Source organism: Channa argus, chromosome 1 (assembly GCF_033026475.1).
Source record: "Channa argus isolate prfri chromosome 1, Channa argus male v1.0, whole genome shotgun sequence".
In the NCBI taxonomy this organism is placed as follows: domain Eukaryota; kingdom Metazoa; phylum Chordata; class Actinopteri; order Anabantiformes; family Channidae; genus Channa; species Channa argus.
This window is the reverse complement of record NC_090197.1, coordinates 29,410,400-29,429,386: the sequence shown is the minus strand read 5'-3', so window position 1 is coordinate 29,429,386 and position 18,987 is coordinate 29,410,400. Positions and strand designations below refer to the sequence as shown.

The 18,987-nt window shown below is 38.6% G+C and overlaps 1 protein-coding gene across 11 annotated transcripts in view; it reads left to right on the top strand.

Annotated features, from left to right (window-relative positions):
- usp54a (ubiquitin specific peptidase 54a) overlaps positions 1 to 18,987 on the top strand; it is a 57,511-nt gene that overhangs the window by 16,315 nt on the left and 22,209 nt on the right. For 4 of the 11 annotated variants that reach the window (XM_067480281.1, XM_067480212.1, XM_067480202.1 and 1 more), the window contains exons 2-9: positions 3,308 to 3,587; positions 9,467 to 9,559; positions 9,652 to 9,786; positions 11,535 to 11,648; positions 12,116 to 12,198; positions 13,745 to 13,847; positions 13,944 to 14,090; positions 14,193 to 14,342. In XM_067480281.1, the coding sequence (XP_067336382.1) occupies positions 3,396 to 3,587; positions 9,467 to 9,559; positions 9,652 to 9,786; positions 11,535 to 11,648; positions 12,116 to 12,198; positions 13,745 to 13,847; positions 13,944 to 14,090; positions 14,193 to 14,342 (1,017 nt within the window). In that variant the 5' untranslated portion in view covers positions 3,308 to 3,395. Of the gene's footprint in view, positions 1 to 2,741; positions 3,103 to 3,307; positions 3,588 to 9,466; positions 9,560 to 9,651; positions 9,787 to 11,534; positions 11,649 to 12,115; positions 12,199 to 13,744; positions 13,848 to 13,943; positions 14,091 to 14,192; positions 14,343 to 18,987 lie in introns of all 11 variants that reach the window. The other 7 variants (XM_067480249.1, XM_067480262.1, XM_067480271.1 and 4 more) reach the window with 3 other exon arrangements.

Sequence of the window (18,987 nt, the reverse complement as noted above, 5' to 3'; positions counted from 1 at the left end):
TGTTAGTGGAGGAGCAGCAGACAGGCACACACAGATAGTCTAATCCAGCACAGACACAGGTAAAGTGCAGGTCAGCAGAGGGAGGTGACAAGGATTAGCCTGATCAGACTCCCTCTCTATCTGTACTTGTTTCTTTGTGAGGAAACTCGGTTCCAGACTGATTCTCTATTCTTCAAACTGAGGATATTCCTCCCTCCTGTGGTATAAAACTGGTCCTCACAAATGTTTGACCTCCTGCGTTCCCAACTCAGTTGATTCATTCATGATCACTTTTTTTTATTTACCATGGAGCTAAAATCAGTTAAAATCCCAGTTACAATAAAAAAAGTTTTAAGCTCAGTTTTTGGTTGACTTGTGAAAGTTTGCAGAGAGTCCTAGGATTATTTTTAGAACAGACAGAAGTAGAAACTTGTGCCCTGCAGCGATCAGACCTGATTTTGAAGCACAAAAACATGTAGCATTTAAATGGTTAGTTGTTTTCTGTTGTCTTTTTAAACCTTTTTTTTTTTTTTTTTTTTTAATACATGTGGCTGAATGTGGGAAGCACTACAAAGCGATTTCTGCAAATTAAATTTTTTATGACCGTTTTAAAATTGCCTTTTTAGTTAACCTGGTTGGAGTAAGAACAATTACTAATTTGACATCTTTGCGGGAAAACATCTTACACACAACCACCATTTAGGTTTTGCATAACCTAAATGTCTAAGTATCATAAATCTCTGTTTGTCATAGAGCTAATTTTCTGCAGTAATCTAATTTAACCCAAAGGAAAAATCTCTTTGGATGCAAAGAAGATGCACTGTAATTAGCAGTTACTGCAAACGTTTTCTCTTCAGTCTGTTTAAAGAACTCCTAACCTGTAGTTGGCTCTGATCAATTGCTGTCCTCTGCTTCAGCCATTTTTCCAGTGTTTTGATTGGGGTCAGTGACGTACTCCTCACTGTCTTGCACAGACTCATAACTAGACCCAACTAATCGATGATTAAATTTGTTGCCAACTATTTAATAATGAATTTTGTCAATTGGTTGTTGCGGCCAGGGTTTTGTGGGGGCTGTATATTGTTGGGGTTTTGATTGCCAGTGCCATTATGGATCGGTTTCCTGCAGTTGCCATTTTGGCTTGATGTCAGTTCTCTAAAATTCAGTTTCCTCTATTTTATAATTATAGCTGTTATTTTTCAGTGTTTTTTTTTTTTATCTTCTTAAACCTCTTTTATGTGGATTATCTAACATACATTAGCACTATTGAGGCAGATCCAGGAGCTGCCTGAAGCCACATTCTCTGGTGACTGAGTAAAGTTCATTATTTTATTAGTGTCTTTAAATTTATGTCTCCTGGGCTGATAATCTTTCTGCAGACTGTTGTAGGCACATGGGTTCCTTTTTTGTGTTAAACTTTTTTGTGTTAAAGGTTTAAAAAAACAAAACAACCCCCCCCAAAAGTTATCATTATGCAGAGTTTCTTTGCAGCTCTTTAGAAATTTGTATCTTGTTAAGGTCAGTCGGTCTGATTTTCCTTTCATTTATTGTGTGTTCTGTATCAGCTGTCACACACAGCCCTGAGTGCTTTGGCAGACAGTTGTCAAGACAATAATATGAGGCTGTATAGATGGTCTAGGAAAAAAAGCTGTAAATGCTTCTATGTGTTGTTGTGACTGCAGTGTGGAAGAAAATATAGGAGCCCAGGATGAGGAGGACATTTCCTCGACACATTACGCCATCTGCAGAGGACTTAAATGATCTCAGTCTAAGGGCTTAGATCTTAAATCCAGTTATTAAAGTAAAGGTTTTCAGAAAAGAATCTGCTGTTACTAAACAGAACAATTTTTTTCCAACTTCAGTTTTAAACTTTTTCATCAACAGCATCTGTTCATGTTACAGTTTTGGTGGTTGTTTGTTTTATATCATCACACACAGAGATACAAGGCTCTTCTGTAGAGCAGAAAACCTACTGCTTTGTGCCTGTTAGCCCACAATAAGTAGTATCAGACCTGATGCCCAGTAGTGGTATGTAAATCGGGATTTCCCTAGTTTATCTATTAGTGGTGGGTGACGTGGCTGTAGTTGTACTTGGGAAATGGACTTTGTAGAGAATTCATAAATCGGGTAAATATGGTGGAGGTGTTCAGTACAGAAAATGAAAGCTCTTAACTAAAATGTATAATCCAATAGATTTTAAAGTATGAAATAATTTAAGTTTTCCAAAGATCTTTTTTTCCCTCCTTCTTTGTTGTTGCTTTCTGTCTTGTAGTTGTTGCATTTCTCTTTTGTGAATATTTGGGACGTTTTAACACCTGCACACTTTAGTTTGGTTTAGTTAGATTTGACCTTAGTGCACCTATTTGAGTGAGTCAAAATCCAGCAAACCAAAACAACTACACCAAAACCCCTTTAGATGTGATTTTGGTCTGGTCCTAAATGAACTCTGGAGCATGATCTGGTCTTGAGCTGGCACAAATCAGCATGTTATAGCTAAATTGCAAGTTGACAAAAAATCTTCTCCGCGCAGTGTGAGGAGATGTTGTGCTGTTTTTTAAATGTAACTACAGTTATTTTACTTGTAAAATTATTCGGGTGCAAACAAGATCATCTTCCTGTGAATAGTTATTTGATTCTTTTAGGATGACACAAATGTGTTCTGCTACCTTTTTTAATAAATTATTTTTAAAAAGCCCACCTGAAAAGTTTGAATGTTCACTTAAGATTAGAAAACTTAATCTAGACTCTATTTTTCTTCTCAGATCTGTCCTGAGTTACTGCAGTGCTGAGTTGTCACCCTCTGACCTGTGATCTGACCTTGTGACCCTTCAGTCATTGATTGTGGTGACAATGAAAAGTACGGTAATGTGTTGTCAAGACATGGCTCCATGTGTCCACGTATGAAAGGAGAGTAAAGGTCGTCTCACCTGCATAGGCTACGTCACATGCGGCCAAAGAGAAATGGGTTAAAAGAAAATCATTACAATGTCAAACTAAAGGATCCCTAGGTACAGAATCTAAAGAATGTAAAATAGTTTAACTGAAATTTCAGCGGAAGACACTATGGATTAATGATGATACGAGTTTACACTTAAGGAAATAAAACCCCTGGATTTGCTGTAGGTATGATCTGCGATTTAAACAGTTTTATTAATTTTTTTTTTTTTTTTTTTCAGTTTTGGAAAATTTATACCAGTTCCTGGAAAATGAATAACCTACAAATTAAAAAAAATAACCCAAATTTTGTTCTGCACATTTAATTTTAGAATTTTAGTGTAGAGTTAACTTCTTTTCCTGTTTTTCTTTTTCTAATTCTTCTATCTGCCAGAGGATATGGCAGTGTCTCCTTCAACGCAAGAACAAACACCAGGAAGTTGACAAGGCCGCGACGCAAACGAGGAAAGCAAGACGGGAAGATGTCGTGGAAGAGGAACTACTTTGCGTCAGGCAGCAGTGGAAGCGGCCATGGTGGCAGTAGAGGAGTCGGAGGTGGTGGTGGTGGGATGCAGGGGATGCTGACGCCTCGCACCATGACGTCCATCGCTCCCAGTAAAGGATTGAGCAATGAACCGGGACAAAACAGCTGCTTCCTGAACAGCGCCCTGCAGGTACAAATTCACACAGACATGTTCACTTGTCTCCTACTTTTGAACTCTGCTTAGTTCTGCATCATTGACATGCTGACTTTTCTGCTGACTTCATGGACAACAACAAAAAGGGGGGAAAAAGCTGCAATTAATAAATTGCATTTTAAGATCATTTCTGTATTTATTACACCGCCAAATAGTTTCCTGAGTTGTTAAAGAACTAATAACTGACAAGATCTATTTTCCTGTCCAGTTAAAACCCAAAAGATATTCAGTTTAGAACTGTGACCGTGAGTCACATTTAACATCGCTTGAATTATGGTGTTTTTAGGGAACCTTTTTAAAATTGTTCACCACACACTTGCATACATGTTAACCAGTGGGGTACTATGTCTGGCTTGTTGGGTTCTGACAACCACAAAAGCGCTGATTACACCTGGAAATACAGTTCAACAACAGTGAAATAACACACAATAGTCGACTTTTGTCTTTTATTTGCACAAGGGGAGCCTGGCGGGGTCTTAGTGACTTAACACTTCACCCGAACTCAGCCAACTCCACCGGGCTCTTTCTTGTTCACACTATTTATAGGAAAACAGAGATCAAAGCAGATAGAGAGCTCAATACAGAAAAACAACTCCTTATAAGTATAGGCCAATGAAAAATGCAATTCATCACATAATGATATTATAGCGTTGCATTGTTTCCTTGACCACTGTCAACAGACTTTAAAGGTAAACTACAAAGGCAACTATCAAAGGCAAACTGTCAAAGCTACATGGTCACTAATGACATCATCAGTATATAGACACATCACAAACATACATTACACACAGGCAAACATTACATTTAATGTTGGAAACAATTAACAAACCCTAACATGGCTGATGAGGTTTAATAACCACAAGCTAATCTGGGTTACAGACTGACATATACTCTACATGAGTAGAGACTGTTCATTGTTGGTTTTAGTGTCTGTGCAGGAATTGTTGAAAATGGCCTTATTTAGAAAGTGACTCTGGCTGGATGTTTTAAGCATCTAAAACATTTGCACTGTAGCGTTTAATGATTGTCTGGGTGTGGCTAAGTTCTCAGCAGCAGAACTGTGTGCGCAGCCTGCAGTTTTCTGTCAGCATCTACACTGGATGCATTTTGCAGACCGGAGCTTCTTAAAGCTCTTTAAGCTGCAGTTCCACCACAGTGCCTGTGAGCCAGTCAGTAAATGCCACTGTAAACAGCAGTCAGACAGATGACTCCACACATAACGACCAGTTTGATAACCTGCTGTGTTTGTGTGAGCCGGTAATGAGCCTCTACAGCTGCGGGAGCTGAGCAGCCGGTAACACCTCCCAGATAGCATGTTACTTATTTATGACTCATCAGTTCTTTAAATGGGGGTGTGGAGCCCAGCCTCGGCGGCCTTGACAATAGGAGCTGAGAAGGAGTGAGTGAGAGCAGTAATTACTGCCATTGTTTGTTTGAGTGGAGGCTGACTCATTAACCCGGGTGGGTGGGGCAGCTAAAATGACACACTGGGTTAAAGGGGAAACCCTTATTTCACTGTTTAACAAATCTTGCAGCCACAGACACTCCACATATCCTGGAACGTTAAACACAGCCAAAGGTCAGAGGTCACAGCACACAGACACTTTGGTAGTTTCTTATAGTTAATGGTCTATTGTCATCAGAAAATGCCTTACACTGTGGTCTGGTAAGGTGAAGTCTACCTCAAGCCCATGGTTGTTGAGACACTACCTAACAAGTTAATGGATACGTATACAAAATTTACAAGTGGCAGTAACAATAACTTCCAATGATTTATTTTGTACCATTTACTGCAGGATTGTATTTAATTAACTATTTATGCAAAAATAAATAAAAAATGTGCTATTAGGTTTCCATATTCATACAAATGTAGATTCTGGGTTTTGGGGAAAAAAAAAACCAAGGATTAAAAATACTCTGTTTTACAGAAAACTAATCAGAAGTATTGTTTAGACCATTGTCTAAAGTATTGTTTTTTTTTTGTTTTGTTTTTTTTATGGAAGGTGTTACAGCTTAGTTTTATTCCTATAAAAAAAGTTTAAAAACCTATAAAGAACATTAGAAGCAGAAATACAGTTCCAGAGATGCAAATCAATAAAATACCCCAAATTAATCTGTTGTTCAGCCTTTCGTTCACATTTAGTCCCTCCTGTTTTTCCATACACTGGCAAAGGGAAAATCATCCATCATGCAGCAGAACATCAGGCATTTTGTCTGCTGCCCTGCAGGATCTGAACTTCCCTCAGAGTCCACTGTACCATGAACACACACCTCATGACTTCTACACAAGCCAACTGTAAAACGTCACCATCCAGACCCCTCCAGCCATGCATCTGTCCGTCTGAACACGTTGTTGTGGCCTCACAATCAAACCACAGTGATGAAAAGGATTGTGGACCTTTCAGCAGCTGAGCTAAGTGAAGTGAGGTGGTGTGGCATGCTGGAGTCATCAGGCTGTTGGGAGGCTCAGTGGCTCTGACGTGTGACGAAGACATAGTGAAGAGGAAGAACATTGCAGTAACAAGCAGATGAGTCCTTCACACCTTCATCCTCCCTATCCTCCGTGTAAGAGAAGAAATTTGTTTCTCATCTGACATTGTAATTCACATTAAAAGATTGAAACCATTTGTTTTCTTCTTCCTGTACCCCCCCCAATTTGGTGTATCTTAAAAAACAACAAACACACCCAGAGTAACAGAGAGAGTGAGGACTCACTCTCAGGCGTCTCATTTTAACTCACTTTCCGTCTGTTTTCAAAAGAAAATTATTCAAAAAAATCCACTTTTGTTTTTGTTGAAACTGATAGTTCATTAATTAGTTAGTATTGGTAGATTTTATCTTTTTTTTTTTTTTTTTTTTTCTCAAAGGTTTTTACTTTGAAAACATGTTTTATTTTGTCTGTAATATATTAGCCAATATTTCATTTCAGTTTTTTTTTCAGTACAGAATTTATTTATGTGCAATGAACGATTTAATTATTGTTTGCCATTTTCTGGGTTTGTTGTTTGCTCTGTAAATGTCATAATAGTGGAACTGCCTGTTATAATTTCCCAGAATGTATGGTATAATCTTCAGCTGTCCATCCAGTAGTCTCAAATCCAAACCCATTCCGTTTAAAGGAGCATTGAAATCAGCAAATATGTTCTTGTTTGAAAACTGTTGCTTTTAAAGATACAGTAAATGTACTAAACCATGAATTAAAAATGAAGTTCCTTTGTTCCCCTCACAAGATGACATGTATCCAAATGACTTGGAGCCTGTGGCTTTTTTTTTTTTTTGTTACATTGAATCTTGTGTTTCAGCTCCATGGTTTCATACCCACAATTTTCCATCCATTCACTGTCCTGCCACTCTGACCTTCACCCCCAGAGGTTATAAAACCTTCCCTGTGACTATAACCATTTTCTTCCGTGGCTGGTATCCAGCCTTGCAGCAGTCTCTAGGAAGATTAATTCTCACTGAAATTTCATTTGCTGTTTTAAAATGTAAAAAGATAAAGTGATTTTTATCATCTGTAGTTTGACCCTACAATGGAATGGTCGCTCCTGAGTTTGTGTGTGCTAATGTTTTCTGATCCTTTTTATAAGAGGCCTGGCTCCATTCAGAACCTACCCTCACAGCTGTAGGTGTGTGGGTGTCTGTTCTGTAGTTGTGTAGACAGATTTTTAGTATTCCCATGTTGCGAGGACAATTTTTCGAGCCCTTAGACTTTTATTGGGCTGTTGGTTCTACAGTTCAGGTTAGACTGAGGTGTAGATCTGGGGCTGCATTACATATTTAGCTGTGATGGCTAGGTTAAGGGCCAAGGGAAAACCTTTTATTTTAATTGTCAGTGAGTGCTGTGTGAACTCGGTGTTGTCAGATGCTTCATACAAAATAAACTATTTTACAAAAACTGACACAGGATCAGTTTAACTGGATTATGCCTGTACCACATCAAAACTCAATATACCTCTTAGTTTACACAGTTAAATCCAATTAGATTCCCCTCAAAACAATGCCATGGAGGTAGTGATTAAAATACTCTCCTTTTTAAAATAAATAAAATGGGACAACCCTTCAGGACCCCTGTGAATCATAAGTGGTGACTCTTTGATGGCGATGGTTATGTCAAGGGACTCAACTGAAAATTTCACAATACCAAATTAAGTAGTGGTAACTTACGGGATGAGCCGAAAGGGGGAGAAGTGATGATTGAAAAGATTTCTTCTCACCGTCAGCACCCATGGGTGCTTTCAAGTGGCTAAATTATCGCAATATCACAGGAACGCCTGGAGGGTCTCTTCAAAAAAGCAAAAAGTGTTTGCTTGGACTCAATGATTTGCCACTTGTCCCATTCTCATTAATGTTATATCTGAGACAAATGGAGGGAATTTCTTTTGCCACAAACTGAGTCTGGACAGACATGCATGTCAACTGCAGCTTGAACGAAGGCTTTAGAAGGTACTGTAAAATATTTGGCTGCTGAGAGATAAAAGAACATGTTCCTACTAAACATTAATTTTTACTTAAGTGGGTAAACCATCCCACAGTGTTAAGAAGGAAGGAAGAAGACCTCCAGATTAAAAAGATGCACAACTTCGGGTGATTTGTAGTTTTGTCTTGCAGAGGTAGAAAATGTCACATTATTTCACTCTCTTGTGAACATTTTGCCTCTATGGTAGTTATGTCATTTTGTTTTCTTTTGTCATCATACTTTCTTTGTGGCATCTTTTTCTTTTGTTTGGGATGCACAAGTCCAGATTATGAATCTTTGTGGTTCTGTGTTTCTGTTCACTGATTTTATTTTATTTTATTTTTTTAAATCTGAAGAATTCTGCATAAACTCTAAAGTGATAATGAACACATTAATGCACAACACCCTTTTCACACTGACATTTGTTACCTCTGACATCATGTTCAGTCTCTTGCCCCTCGTTGTGTACACGCACCGCACTAAGCCTGCCTTTCCTTGCGGCGCACACACCATTATTTTCTAACATCACTCCAACTATTACACACTCCATCTCTTACACACTTGTCTTTTCGAGAACTTGTCATCACATAGGAGTCCAGATGGTTTCCTGAAGCAGATGGAGAGAGTGATGGATACACTTTGACACACTAACACACAAAGCTTTGCTACTAGTTTCTTGACACAGTGTCTTACTCTCTAATGCTCCAGCTTGTCCTCAGGTCACCAAACTTGCGCTCGGATTGGTAGGGTGTAATCTCAGGTTGGTGCCAGCCATCCTGACGGGATTGGCTAGTAAGTTAAAAGCTTCATACTGACGCTTTAGTGGAGATGCAGCAGCAAGACTGAGTCGGACAAAGCAACAATCAGATTCTCAGGACCTTCATCAGGATCCTAGATTTTAGGACTTTGTCTTCTTACTTACTTAAGATCAGGATAATTTTCCAATGTAGTTTTTCTCTGTAGTTTGTTTTATAAACAACTGAACCAAAGGTCATTGCAGAATTCTGGATAGAAATCTGGCGCCAGTGTGTTTTAGATTTTTCAGACCACTGTATGGAGTTTATTTCATATTAGAAATGCTTTACTTCTTGTTCTTCGTGTGCTAAGATTTTGAATCAGACCTTGGCAGGTAGCTGCTTTACAGCAAGTCTTGGCCCTTGTTTCTCAGGAATAAAAATTTTTTACATCGAGTTTGGTTTTATCTAAAGGTTGTAAAGTTTATTTCTGAATGAAAACAATATTGTGATTATGAGAGCTCAGAATGATTTTTTTTATCCAGCTACTTCAGAGCACTGTTGGTATGATATTCTTACCTCCTACTTATTTATTATGCTTCCTAATGATGCAATTGAAGTGCTGTTTTCTTAATTTAGTGGTCTACTCTCTGCTTCTCTGTTAGGTTCTGTGGCACCTCGACATCTTTCGGCGTAGTTTCCGTCAGCTCACAACTCACAAGTGCATGGAGGACTCATGCATTTTTTGTGCTCTGAAGGTGAAGATCAGTCTGACTGGTATCTGTAGCTGATCTTGGACCAGTGTATTGTTTCTAACCTTGGTGTGTGTCTGTATCATCTTGTACTTCAGAGTATCTTTGCACAGTTCCAGTACAGCAGTGAGAAAGTTTTGCCATCCGATGCTCTTCGCAGCGCTCTCGCTAAAACCTTCCAAGATGAGCAGAGGTTTCAGCTTGGCATTATGGACGATGCTGCAGAGTGCTTTGTAAGTAATTTCTTACTTATCACTGTAAAACAACTTATTTAAAAAAGTTTCAGTTGTTGTCAAGTGACTTTTACATGCATGATTTTTACAGATCTGGTAAGTTTTTGCTATTTTAGGTTATGCAGATAATGGTATAACACATCTACATGCACAAATAATGTGCTGCAGAAAAGTATTCAGATTTCTCCCATACTTAGGAATGTTTTTTTTTATTTGTTTTAAAAGCATGGCTCGCTCATTGTAATTCTATTAGAGTCAACACTGAATCTGTCCCTTTTGTTACTGGAGCAGACTGACATTGCAGTGCGAGGCAGAAAGGCCAACAGAACAGGACTCCTTTTGAAAACATGAATCTTCTGAGTAGAACAAATATTTAGACTGTGTGACCTTGAAATGAGCAGCAGTTTGATTATTGTGATTTACTCTGAAAGTAATGATAATTATCTTTAATTGGATCCTATAAATGAGAAGCAGTGTAAAGCGCTTTGAGTAGGTAGAAAAGCACTAAGTGCAAACTATTTACCTATTTTAAAGAACAGAGACAATGTGCATGCACTTGTGCACGTATTGTAAGTGTCAAGTTGCCTTAAAATTGAAAAAAACTGTTTGACTAAAATTTGTATAGCAAAGGAATGTCACATCTCTGACTTGTCAGCTATAGCATTTATCATTTCCCACCGGTTGTCAATGTAGTGAACCATAATTATCACAAATGATGTGGTTCTCACATCCACTCATTCCAGGCAACTCTCCCAGCAGCCTCGAGTGAATTATCTACCTTTTTTCATCTATGTACAGAGCTTCTACTGATGTTTGGGTGAAATATGTTTAGCGATCTTCTTTGTGTCAGCACTATAAAATCCAATGTGGACTCAGTTTTTTAATTTAAATGGAAATCTCTTTGTTTATGACATTGTAATTAAAAAACTTTTTAAAACGAAAACTAATGCAAATGGTGCTGATTCGTCAGTTGTTAGCTCCGATCCATAAAGCCCAAATGGCAAACAGCCTCAATCTGGGTGTGTCAATTTAGACATTTTATTTGACTAAAGTGGTAGAGCATTGGGTTGGGATGCAGAAGGCAGCGGGTTCGAATCCCACCCCACCAGGTGTGTTCCCACCCAGCCACCAAGGGCAACCTTGGTGTCTGTCGAAAGCCTGGAGCAAAAAATGGGAGGGTTGCGGCAAGAAGGGCATCTGGCGTAAAAACACATGCCAAATCAATGTGCGGAACATGTTCCGCTGTGGCAACCCCTGAAGGGACAAGCTGTAAGCCATTGATTTGACTAAAACATATAGGTAGGTGTTGTCAAGAGTATCCATAACATGTTGTCAGTGGAAATAGAAATCGCGAGAAATCAAAATGTATTTAAATGTTTTTGTTTTTTAATCCATCCCACCCCTAATCCTCATATCGTTCAGGGTTATCATGTTTATGTTTCTATCCTACAACTGACTCAAAAAACACTAATTTCTGCATCATGGTGTGCCTCCTTCAAGCTCCACCTAGGTGCCAACTTTAACATTAAGCATTTAACACATGAAATGACAACTCTAGATTCTTCAGACGTTGTCCAGAGTTAAAATGAGAAATCATCTTTTAGATGAAGACAGCAGATGACAGAAGATGACAGCAGTCTTGTAAATTAGGTGCTTGTAAGGACAATCATACATTTTAATGATAAGGAGTAGGTGACACAGTTGTCTAAGTCAAGTCGCGTCATCATTTCTGTCTTGTATTTTTTCAGGAAAATATTCTGATGAGGATTCACTTTCACATCGCAGATGAGACCAAAGAAGACATCTGTACAGCCAGACACTGCATCCCCCACCAGAAGTTTGCCATGACGCTCTTCGAGCAGGTTAGACCTGGTCTGAGAATTAATTAGACTCAACTGTAGAAATAACATCCTACTGAGCAGTTGACTTCCTCTCCTGGAGCAAACTGCGAAAACAAAAAATTTTGTCTTTTGTTTTCAAGTAACTATAACACATATCCAGTTGTGATTATTGTCCTTGAGGAATTTTTAAAAAGGCATTTATACAAAATTTTCAGACTAAATGACTAATTACATAAATCAACAGCAGAATCTTTAGTTTGAAGAAATTCTTTACTTTTTAACAGACTCAAGCACTTTTTACTTGGGGGCTTGCAGGATAAAGTAACAATATAAGGAGTGTCCAACTTGGGCCTTTGTGTTCTCATGGGCAAAATCCGCAGAATTTCTGGATTCCAGTGCATGTATGAAAGAGGCCGGAGTTAACAGTAATGGCTCATTTTTACATGAAGGTGTCACATGTTTACCTTGTCTGTTTGTGTGTGTGCCAGTGTGTGTGCAGCAGCTGTGGAGCATCCTCAGACCCTCTGCCTTTCATTCAGATGGTTCACTATATCTCCACCACCTCCCTGTGGTAAGTATGAGTTATGTTTTGCTCTCATCTGAGAAAAGGTAAGTTGAAGCAACCCTCACCATTCCAACACTGGTCGCTAGGTTACGCTTCAGGGTCACCTAGGCAACCAACTAATTGCTCTCTTTATCTTGGGTCCTGGGATGTTTTCTCGCGCACACACACACAAACACACAAACGTCTCTCAAAGAAATAGAACCTGCTGTTTGTCACATATTTTCTTTAAGGGCACATTCATTATTTAAGGCTATCAAAAACATCATCCCACTGTGACCTTTTTTAGACAGAGGTCCTGTTGAGTTTGCCTTTGATAACGACAGCTTTGCCAAATCACAGGTGTGACTTTAACACACAAGTTGGAAATCTGAAGCATACCGGTGTTGATTTGAAAATGGCAGTCTATTGTTGTGATTGATGTCACTCCTCTTCCACGTATCTGATGGGACTCGAGAAGTTTTTTGCATTGTGTTGCTAGCTGTTGGTTAGAAGAATTAAATAATCCCAGAGAGTTGAAATACTTCACTAAAACACCACAAGCCACCTTTAACAGAATTCAAGCTGGTATGGACGTAGCCTTTTTACTGCTTCTAGTGGAAGCTTAATGGAGTTTCAACGATGGCACCCCATTCTGTGTGCAGAGTAGTGACATAATTCTATTTTGAATGGCCAGTGCAGGAATGAGTGATTGGATCCTACATGGGTGCACACTTTTGTGTTAATGTTAGAACTCCTTGTTATATTTGAGTGCTTTAAAATTCAACATTCATAGCACATTTTTAATCCCAGAGAGAAATAGTTTTATTACAGCTGCTATCAGTGCAAAAAGACCTATGTTTAAGCAACACCAGGTTAGATTATGAACTCTTGCTTTGTTAGCCCAACAAGCTAATGGCAGCCTTTGTAAACACTGTATGGAGCATTGCTACAACAAATGCAGCTTTAGAAATTTACAAACAATAATGGTAACGTTTACCCAAAACTTACACCACTATTCCACTTTTTGTTTTGTTTCTTGGATCCCTGGGGTGGTTCTTCTCTTTGTATTTGAAGGCAGACTGTTACTTTGCTGCCTCTTTAGAGCAGGATGAATCACATTCTCCAGACGACTACGGCCACTACCATCTGTAGCATAGAAAACAAGTTACTGTTTACCTTTCAGAATTTTTGCGTTAAGTATTGTTTCTGTGACATTAATACATTCTATAGATAACTAAATATTGCATTTAGCAATTTTACAACAAATCTGGCAGCAGTGCTATATTTGTTTCAGGCTTGTGTTGGTGTTTTTAGTTCTGCTAATTACATTTCAACACTTTGCAAAATAACAGAATTTAACTAAATAACAAGGGTTAAGTAAGATTAAGTCAGTCATGGCACAATTTTTTGTCATTGTCTGGGTGGTTATTTAAATAAATAGATTATGATCCAGTAATACTTCCTTGCATTTTTAATTCAAATATAACTCAAAAAACTAGAAGGAAATCGTAAATTCTCACTATACCCAACCTAAGTTATAAAGTAGAGCTGATAAAATCACGTTCTTCCTCAGTAACCAAGCGGTGAAGATGTTGGAGTCAAGGGAGAAGGCAACTCCCAGCATGTTCGGTGAGCTTCTCCGAAATGCCAGCATGGGAGACCTACGCAACTGTCCTGTAAGACATTTTGATAATTTGCATTCACATATTTGTTTTGTGAGTCAAAGTTTTTAACTTTACCTTTCTTCTCATCCTCCTATTCCTTTTCCTTAGAGTCAATGTGGTCAGCAGCTGAGGATGGCGCGGGTGCTCCTCAACAGTCCAGAGATCATCACCATTGGTCTGGTTTGGGATTCTGATCACTCTGACTTGGCAGAAGACGTCATTCACACTCTTGGAACCTGCCTGCGCCTGGGAGATGTAAGAAGTAGTAGTAGTGTCATCAAAGTATTCTGGGAGGAAAATCAGAATCAAAAGCTCACTTTCTTCATTGAGTTCCTGTTTCCTGTTTTGTCTCTGCAGTTGTTCTACAAGGTAACAGAGGAGAAGGCTCGTCAGTCAGAGCTTTACCTGGTTGGCATGGTGTGCTACTACGGGAAACATTACTCCACCTTCTTCTTCCAAACCAAGATCCGACGGTGGATGTACTTTGACGACGCCCATGTCAAGGAGGTACGTTAAGTGACACATGGTGTGAAATAGATGTGTTAAAAAAAGAGCACTGATTGCAATAGAAAATGTTGAGTAGAAAACCTGACCTGGCTAGACTGAGGTGCAAACCTTGAACTGCAGCATCCTTGGTTCAGGTCCCAGACCATAAAGCCTTTTTGCATTATATTACGAACTCATTAATAAATATAGAAAATGCCCATTTATATATAATTGTACAAAAATTGTCAATGATTAACATTGGTTGACATGTTTCTACCAAGCAAATCGATCACAGAAACAAAGCTGGTTTCGGTATATCTTGAACAACCTACGTCTTTATTAACTCTGAAATTCACGTGAAGCATCAACAGTAGTAGTATGAACAAAACACTCAGATAATATTTCATTTCCACCCGATAGCAGGGCATATAGGATATCCTGCACTCTAACTTGAAACCTAATGCTGAAGAATACTAATGCATTTGTGAGGTCCTCACAAAAACAAAAAACAAAATTCATGTTCTATTGGCTTCCATTTGAGCAGCTCTTTCTTAGAAGCAACTTTATTTTGAAATTTTTCTTTAAGGTTAGAGGCTAGGTTGTCTTGGTCAAAAAACAAGTCAGTCTGAGAAAAGGAAATGACCTCATGTTGTAGTGAGTGATTGTGCTCTTCCTGTTCATCTTTATACCGCTTTCCTATCTCTCTCCTTCATCTTTGCTTTATCCTTGATGCTCTCCTTCCCTTTATTACCTTCTTTCTCTTCATTTTACCATAATTGTTGCTCTTCAAGCTTTACTTTACTTTCTATTATTGCTGTATTCTGATAACACTGGTGGAAGCGAGATCCCATTCCCTCATTCTCTGCCCGCCTCTCTCTCTCCCTCTATCTCTGCTGGTTGTGAAAACAAGGATATCCCTCTATTGTTAATCAGTCCAGCTGGACAGAACTGAGGGTGTGGTCAGAACACACACACACACACACACACACACACACACACACACACACACACACACACACACACACACACACACACCTCACCACAGCACTTTTGCTCACACTGCAGACTTTTATTCTGTTGCTTTCTTCTCTTGCACAAACACACACATTGTTTGACACTTTGCGGGACATGGATGATGGACAGTTTGCCATTTTGGATTTTTGGGATGTCCTGCACGATCTGAGTGCTGAAGGTAGACATGGACATACTAGGATTGGTAGAACAACTGGGCGGGTAGAAAAACGATGTTTTTACAACAGTTCGATGCACTAGAATAGTACAATTTCAGCGGTCGCCTGCTGAGGGTTGTTTGAGGTGAACGGGACATCCTTACTGTGTCATTACTGCAGCTGGTAAATTAAAAAATTTACAGTACATATTTACATTAGCTTTTTCAGAAACTGATTTTTAAACATGACCTTCTCAATACCGTTCAGATTTTTGTAAATGTATCAGTTTTGTTATTTGCTGTATTCATAGGGTTCATGTTCAGTAACATTTTGTAAATTGCAACACTTTGAAATCTCAATGAGTGATTAGTACATTGATAATAACTGAAACTCAGACTTTATTGAATCTGTAATTGTCTGAAAACGCTTTTTTTTTTTTTTTTTTTTAATTGAAAGCTGATGTTGGAAACATGCATTACCAGCCTGAACATGAGCTAGCACATGCACGTGCCACATGGAATAATGCCAAAAGCCAAATGATTTTTCACACCTTAAGTAAATATAATGCTTCCATTTTATTTTTCTTTGTAAAGTGTCATTAAACCCAAAATTCCCAGTCAGTAGCTTGTTTTATTTTACAAACGGTCTAGAACACAAATGTTTTCAGCTTACTCTTATTAACAGTGTTGGGCTGTTACCGTAATATTACTTTTCTCAGTAACCAGTAGTGTAAAAAGTTATAAACACAATTTCACTAATTTTGTATTTACTCCCTCCAAAAACAACTTGTTACAATTAGGGGTGGGGTGACGTGTCGACGTAATCAATAACAAAAATGTCTAGTTATGTATTGTTTGTTGATGCATCGCAAAAAGGGCACGACCCATTGTCTCAGGGACAGTAAAAATTGCAGATCCCGAAATTGCAAATTCGGTATTTGCAACAATTTTGGGCTAATACAGAAAATGGTTTAGTTATTAAAGATTAACTAGAGCACGAAGAAATAAATCTTTTTGTTCTGACATCATTGGATATGAATTCTTCAACATTTGACAGTAAGAAAAATAAACTCGTGGAGCAGCTTCTTCTTTGAGTCTGAGTGAGGACGGAGCTCAGCCAAGTGTCCCTGTCTGTAGCACAGACAAAGCAGACAGCTCAGGTAAAGTCAAAGTTGCTCCTTAACTCGACCGGACAACATCAGTGCTCGTTCGGTCCCGACGGAAAAAGGTCCACAAATTAAGGATCTATAATTGGAAATGATGTAAACACTTGTTACACAACCAGAAACCTGCAGAAAATGGATATCAGCTTTGCCCCTTCCACCGTTATGTGTTTACTACAACAACCTTGATGGTTAATTGTTAACTGCTACAAACACGTTAGTTTACATAATTCGCAAAGAATGTAGGTAATTTTATTTTTCACAATTCTGCAACAAATTATATAAAGAGAATTGGTTTGTCCAAAGTGTAGGTGGGACGGCGTAAATAGTGCTTAAATACTTGCATGTTTACGTAGACCACTATAAATATTTGGCTGCGGTAACGTGTCCCAACAAATAGGAAGTGAGATAACGGAGACCACTGATGAGCGAGTGGGGGAAAAACTGATTAAAATTACGCATTTCCTCGACTTGAATGGAACAAGCTCTTGCTTTAATTATATTGTGGAGAGAATTTATATTGGTCTGTGTTTTTCAGACCAACCGTTAAGACTGACCTATATATATCTTTTTTGTTTAGGGAATAAAATCCTGTAGTGTGGGATCCGGCACTTTGTCATATTTGTATATTTAAAGAGAAGCCGATTGAACAAAATATTGAAAATATAAATGATTGAATTTAAATTTTTAGTAAATTCTTATAGTAATTGAAAAATAAGAACTTAATGGGAAAATCTATTTAATTAATATCCAAAATAATCGTTGGATTAAATGACAAAAAAATAATCATTAGGTGCAGCCCTAGTTACAATATCACTTTTGTCATCACCATAACAAACATTGGTTTGAAATCCAACATTTTCTTAGTCGTCTTGTTTTACTATTAGCAGCACCATAAGCAGTAAGTTGCTGTGGAAGACATGCAATTTAGAGTCACCAGTTAACCTAACATGCATGTCTTTTGGACTGGGGGAAGAAACTGGAGTACCCGAAGGCGTGCGTGTGTTGTAATTCTTAATTTACCTAACACTGCAAGACACGTGACTAAAGCAAAAAGAAAAGCATATGTATAAGGGTGATGATGATGTCACAATGATTGCCTTTGAAGTTTGCCTAACCATTTGTCAAGGAAACAATGTTTGCTTGCAGCTATTGGAGCTAACTGATGGTCGTGGACTGCAAGGTAGTAGTGGAGAGCCTGCAATGCATTGACATGAACAGCAACATGCTATCTGATAATTATAGCTCGTTGTGTTGAAGGGTGGGAAATAATGAATGCTGTATAAGCCAACCAGGGTTTCCTCTATTTTCTTGTTCATTTTGTGTATTGTCAGGTTAGTTACATTAAGAAGTGTATGTATATGTGTAATGTCATCAATGAATCACTGGGCTGCCTTTGAAGTGCTTGCTTTTAAAGTTTGCCTTGAGTTTGCCTAACTAGCTGTTAAGGAAACCATGTTTTGTTGACAGATTGGGACTTTAAGGTTTTGGAGTTACTAGGTTTAGCAATGTAGGTACAGCTAGGCTACAAGGTAGTGGGGGAATGCCACAACGTAGTAGTTGAAGTTGTGTGTGTAGCTGTGGAGGTACATAGTTTCTTACAGTGCTCTGGAACGTAGTAGTTGAAGTTGTGTGTGTTTAGCTGTGGAGGTACATAGTTTCTTATAGTGCTCTGGATTTAGGAATTACTTTGAGAAACTTGTTTGTGGACTTTATTGGTTATGGTCTCAACGTTTTCTGTCGCCCTATTTCGTTATCCTCTCAAGGTTCAGTGTTAGTCATACAGATATCTCTGGAATGGATAATTTTGACCACTGGACACGAGTAAACCTGCCTCTACAAAAGACATAATATCGTGAGTCAAAAAATAAATATTTCGCTCAATCAACGATTCCAGCTCTGTACACATAGATGAGCCAGAGGGTAGATATTGCACTTGAAGCTGCGGAGAGTTGCCTACAACAAATGGACATGAGCAGCCTCAACAAATATTCCTATTACTTTGATTTTTATCAGGGCAAAAAGTTATTTTTGACTGAAAGAAATTAGTAATATTTATTTTGAGGAGAGTAAGAGTTTAATGGCAAGCTCAACACTACTGAAGAAAAGCTTTACTATTTTGGGAGTTTGTAGGTCTCGGTCTGGTTTTCTGGGGTGACTGTGGCACTGGAAGGAGAGCGGTCGTCCATCAATCCCACAGTTGTTGGTTTGATCCTCGGCTCCTCCGGTCACATGTAGATGTTTCCTTGAGCAAGACACTGAACCCCAACTAAGTTGCTACCGGTGAGTGATGGCCAGCTGCATAGCAGCTCCCCCCATCGGTGTGTGATTGGGA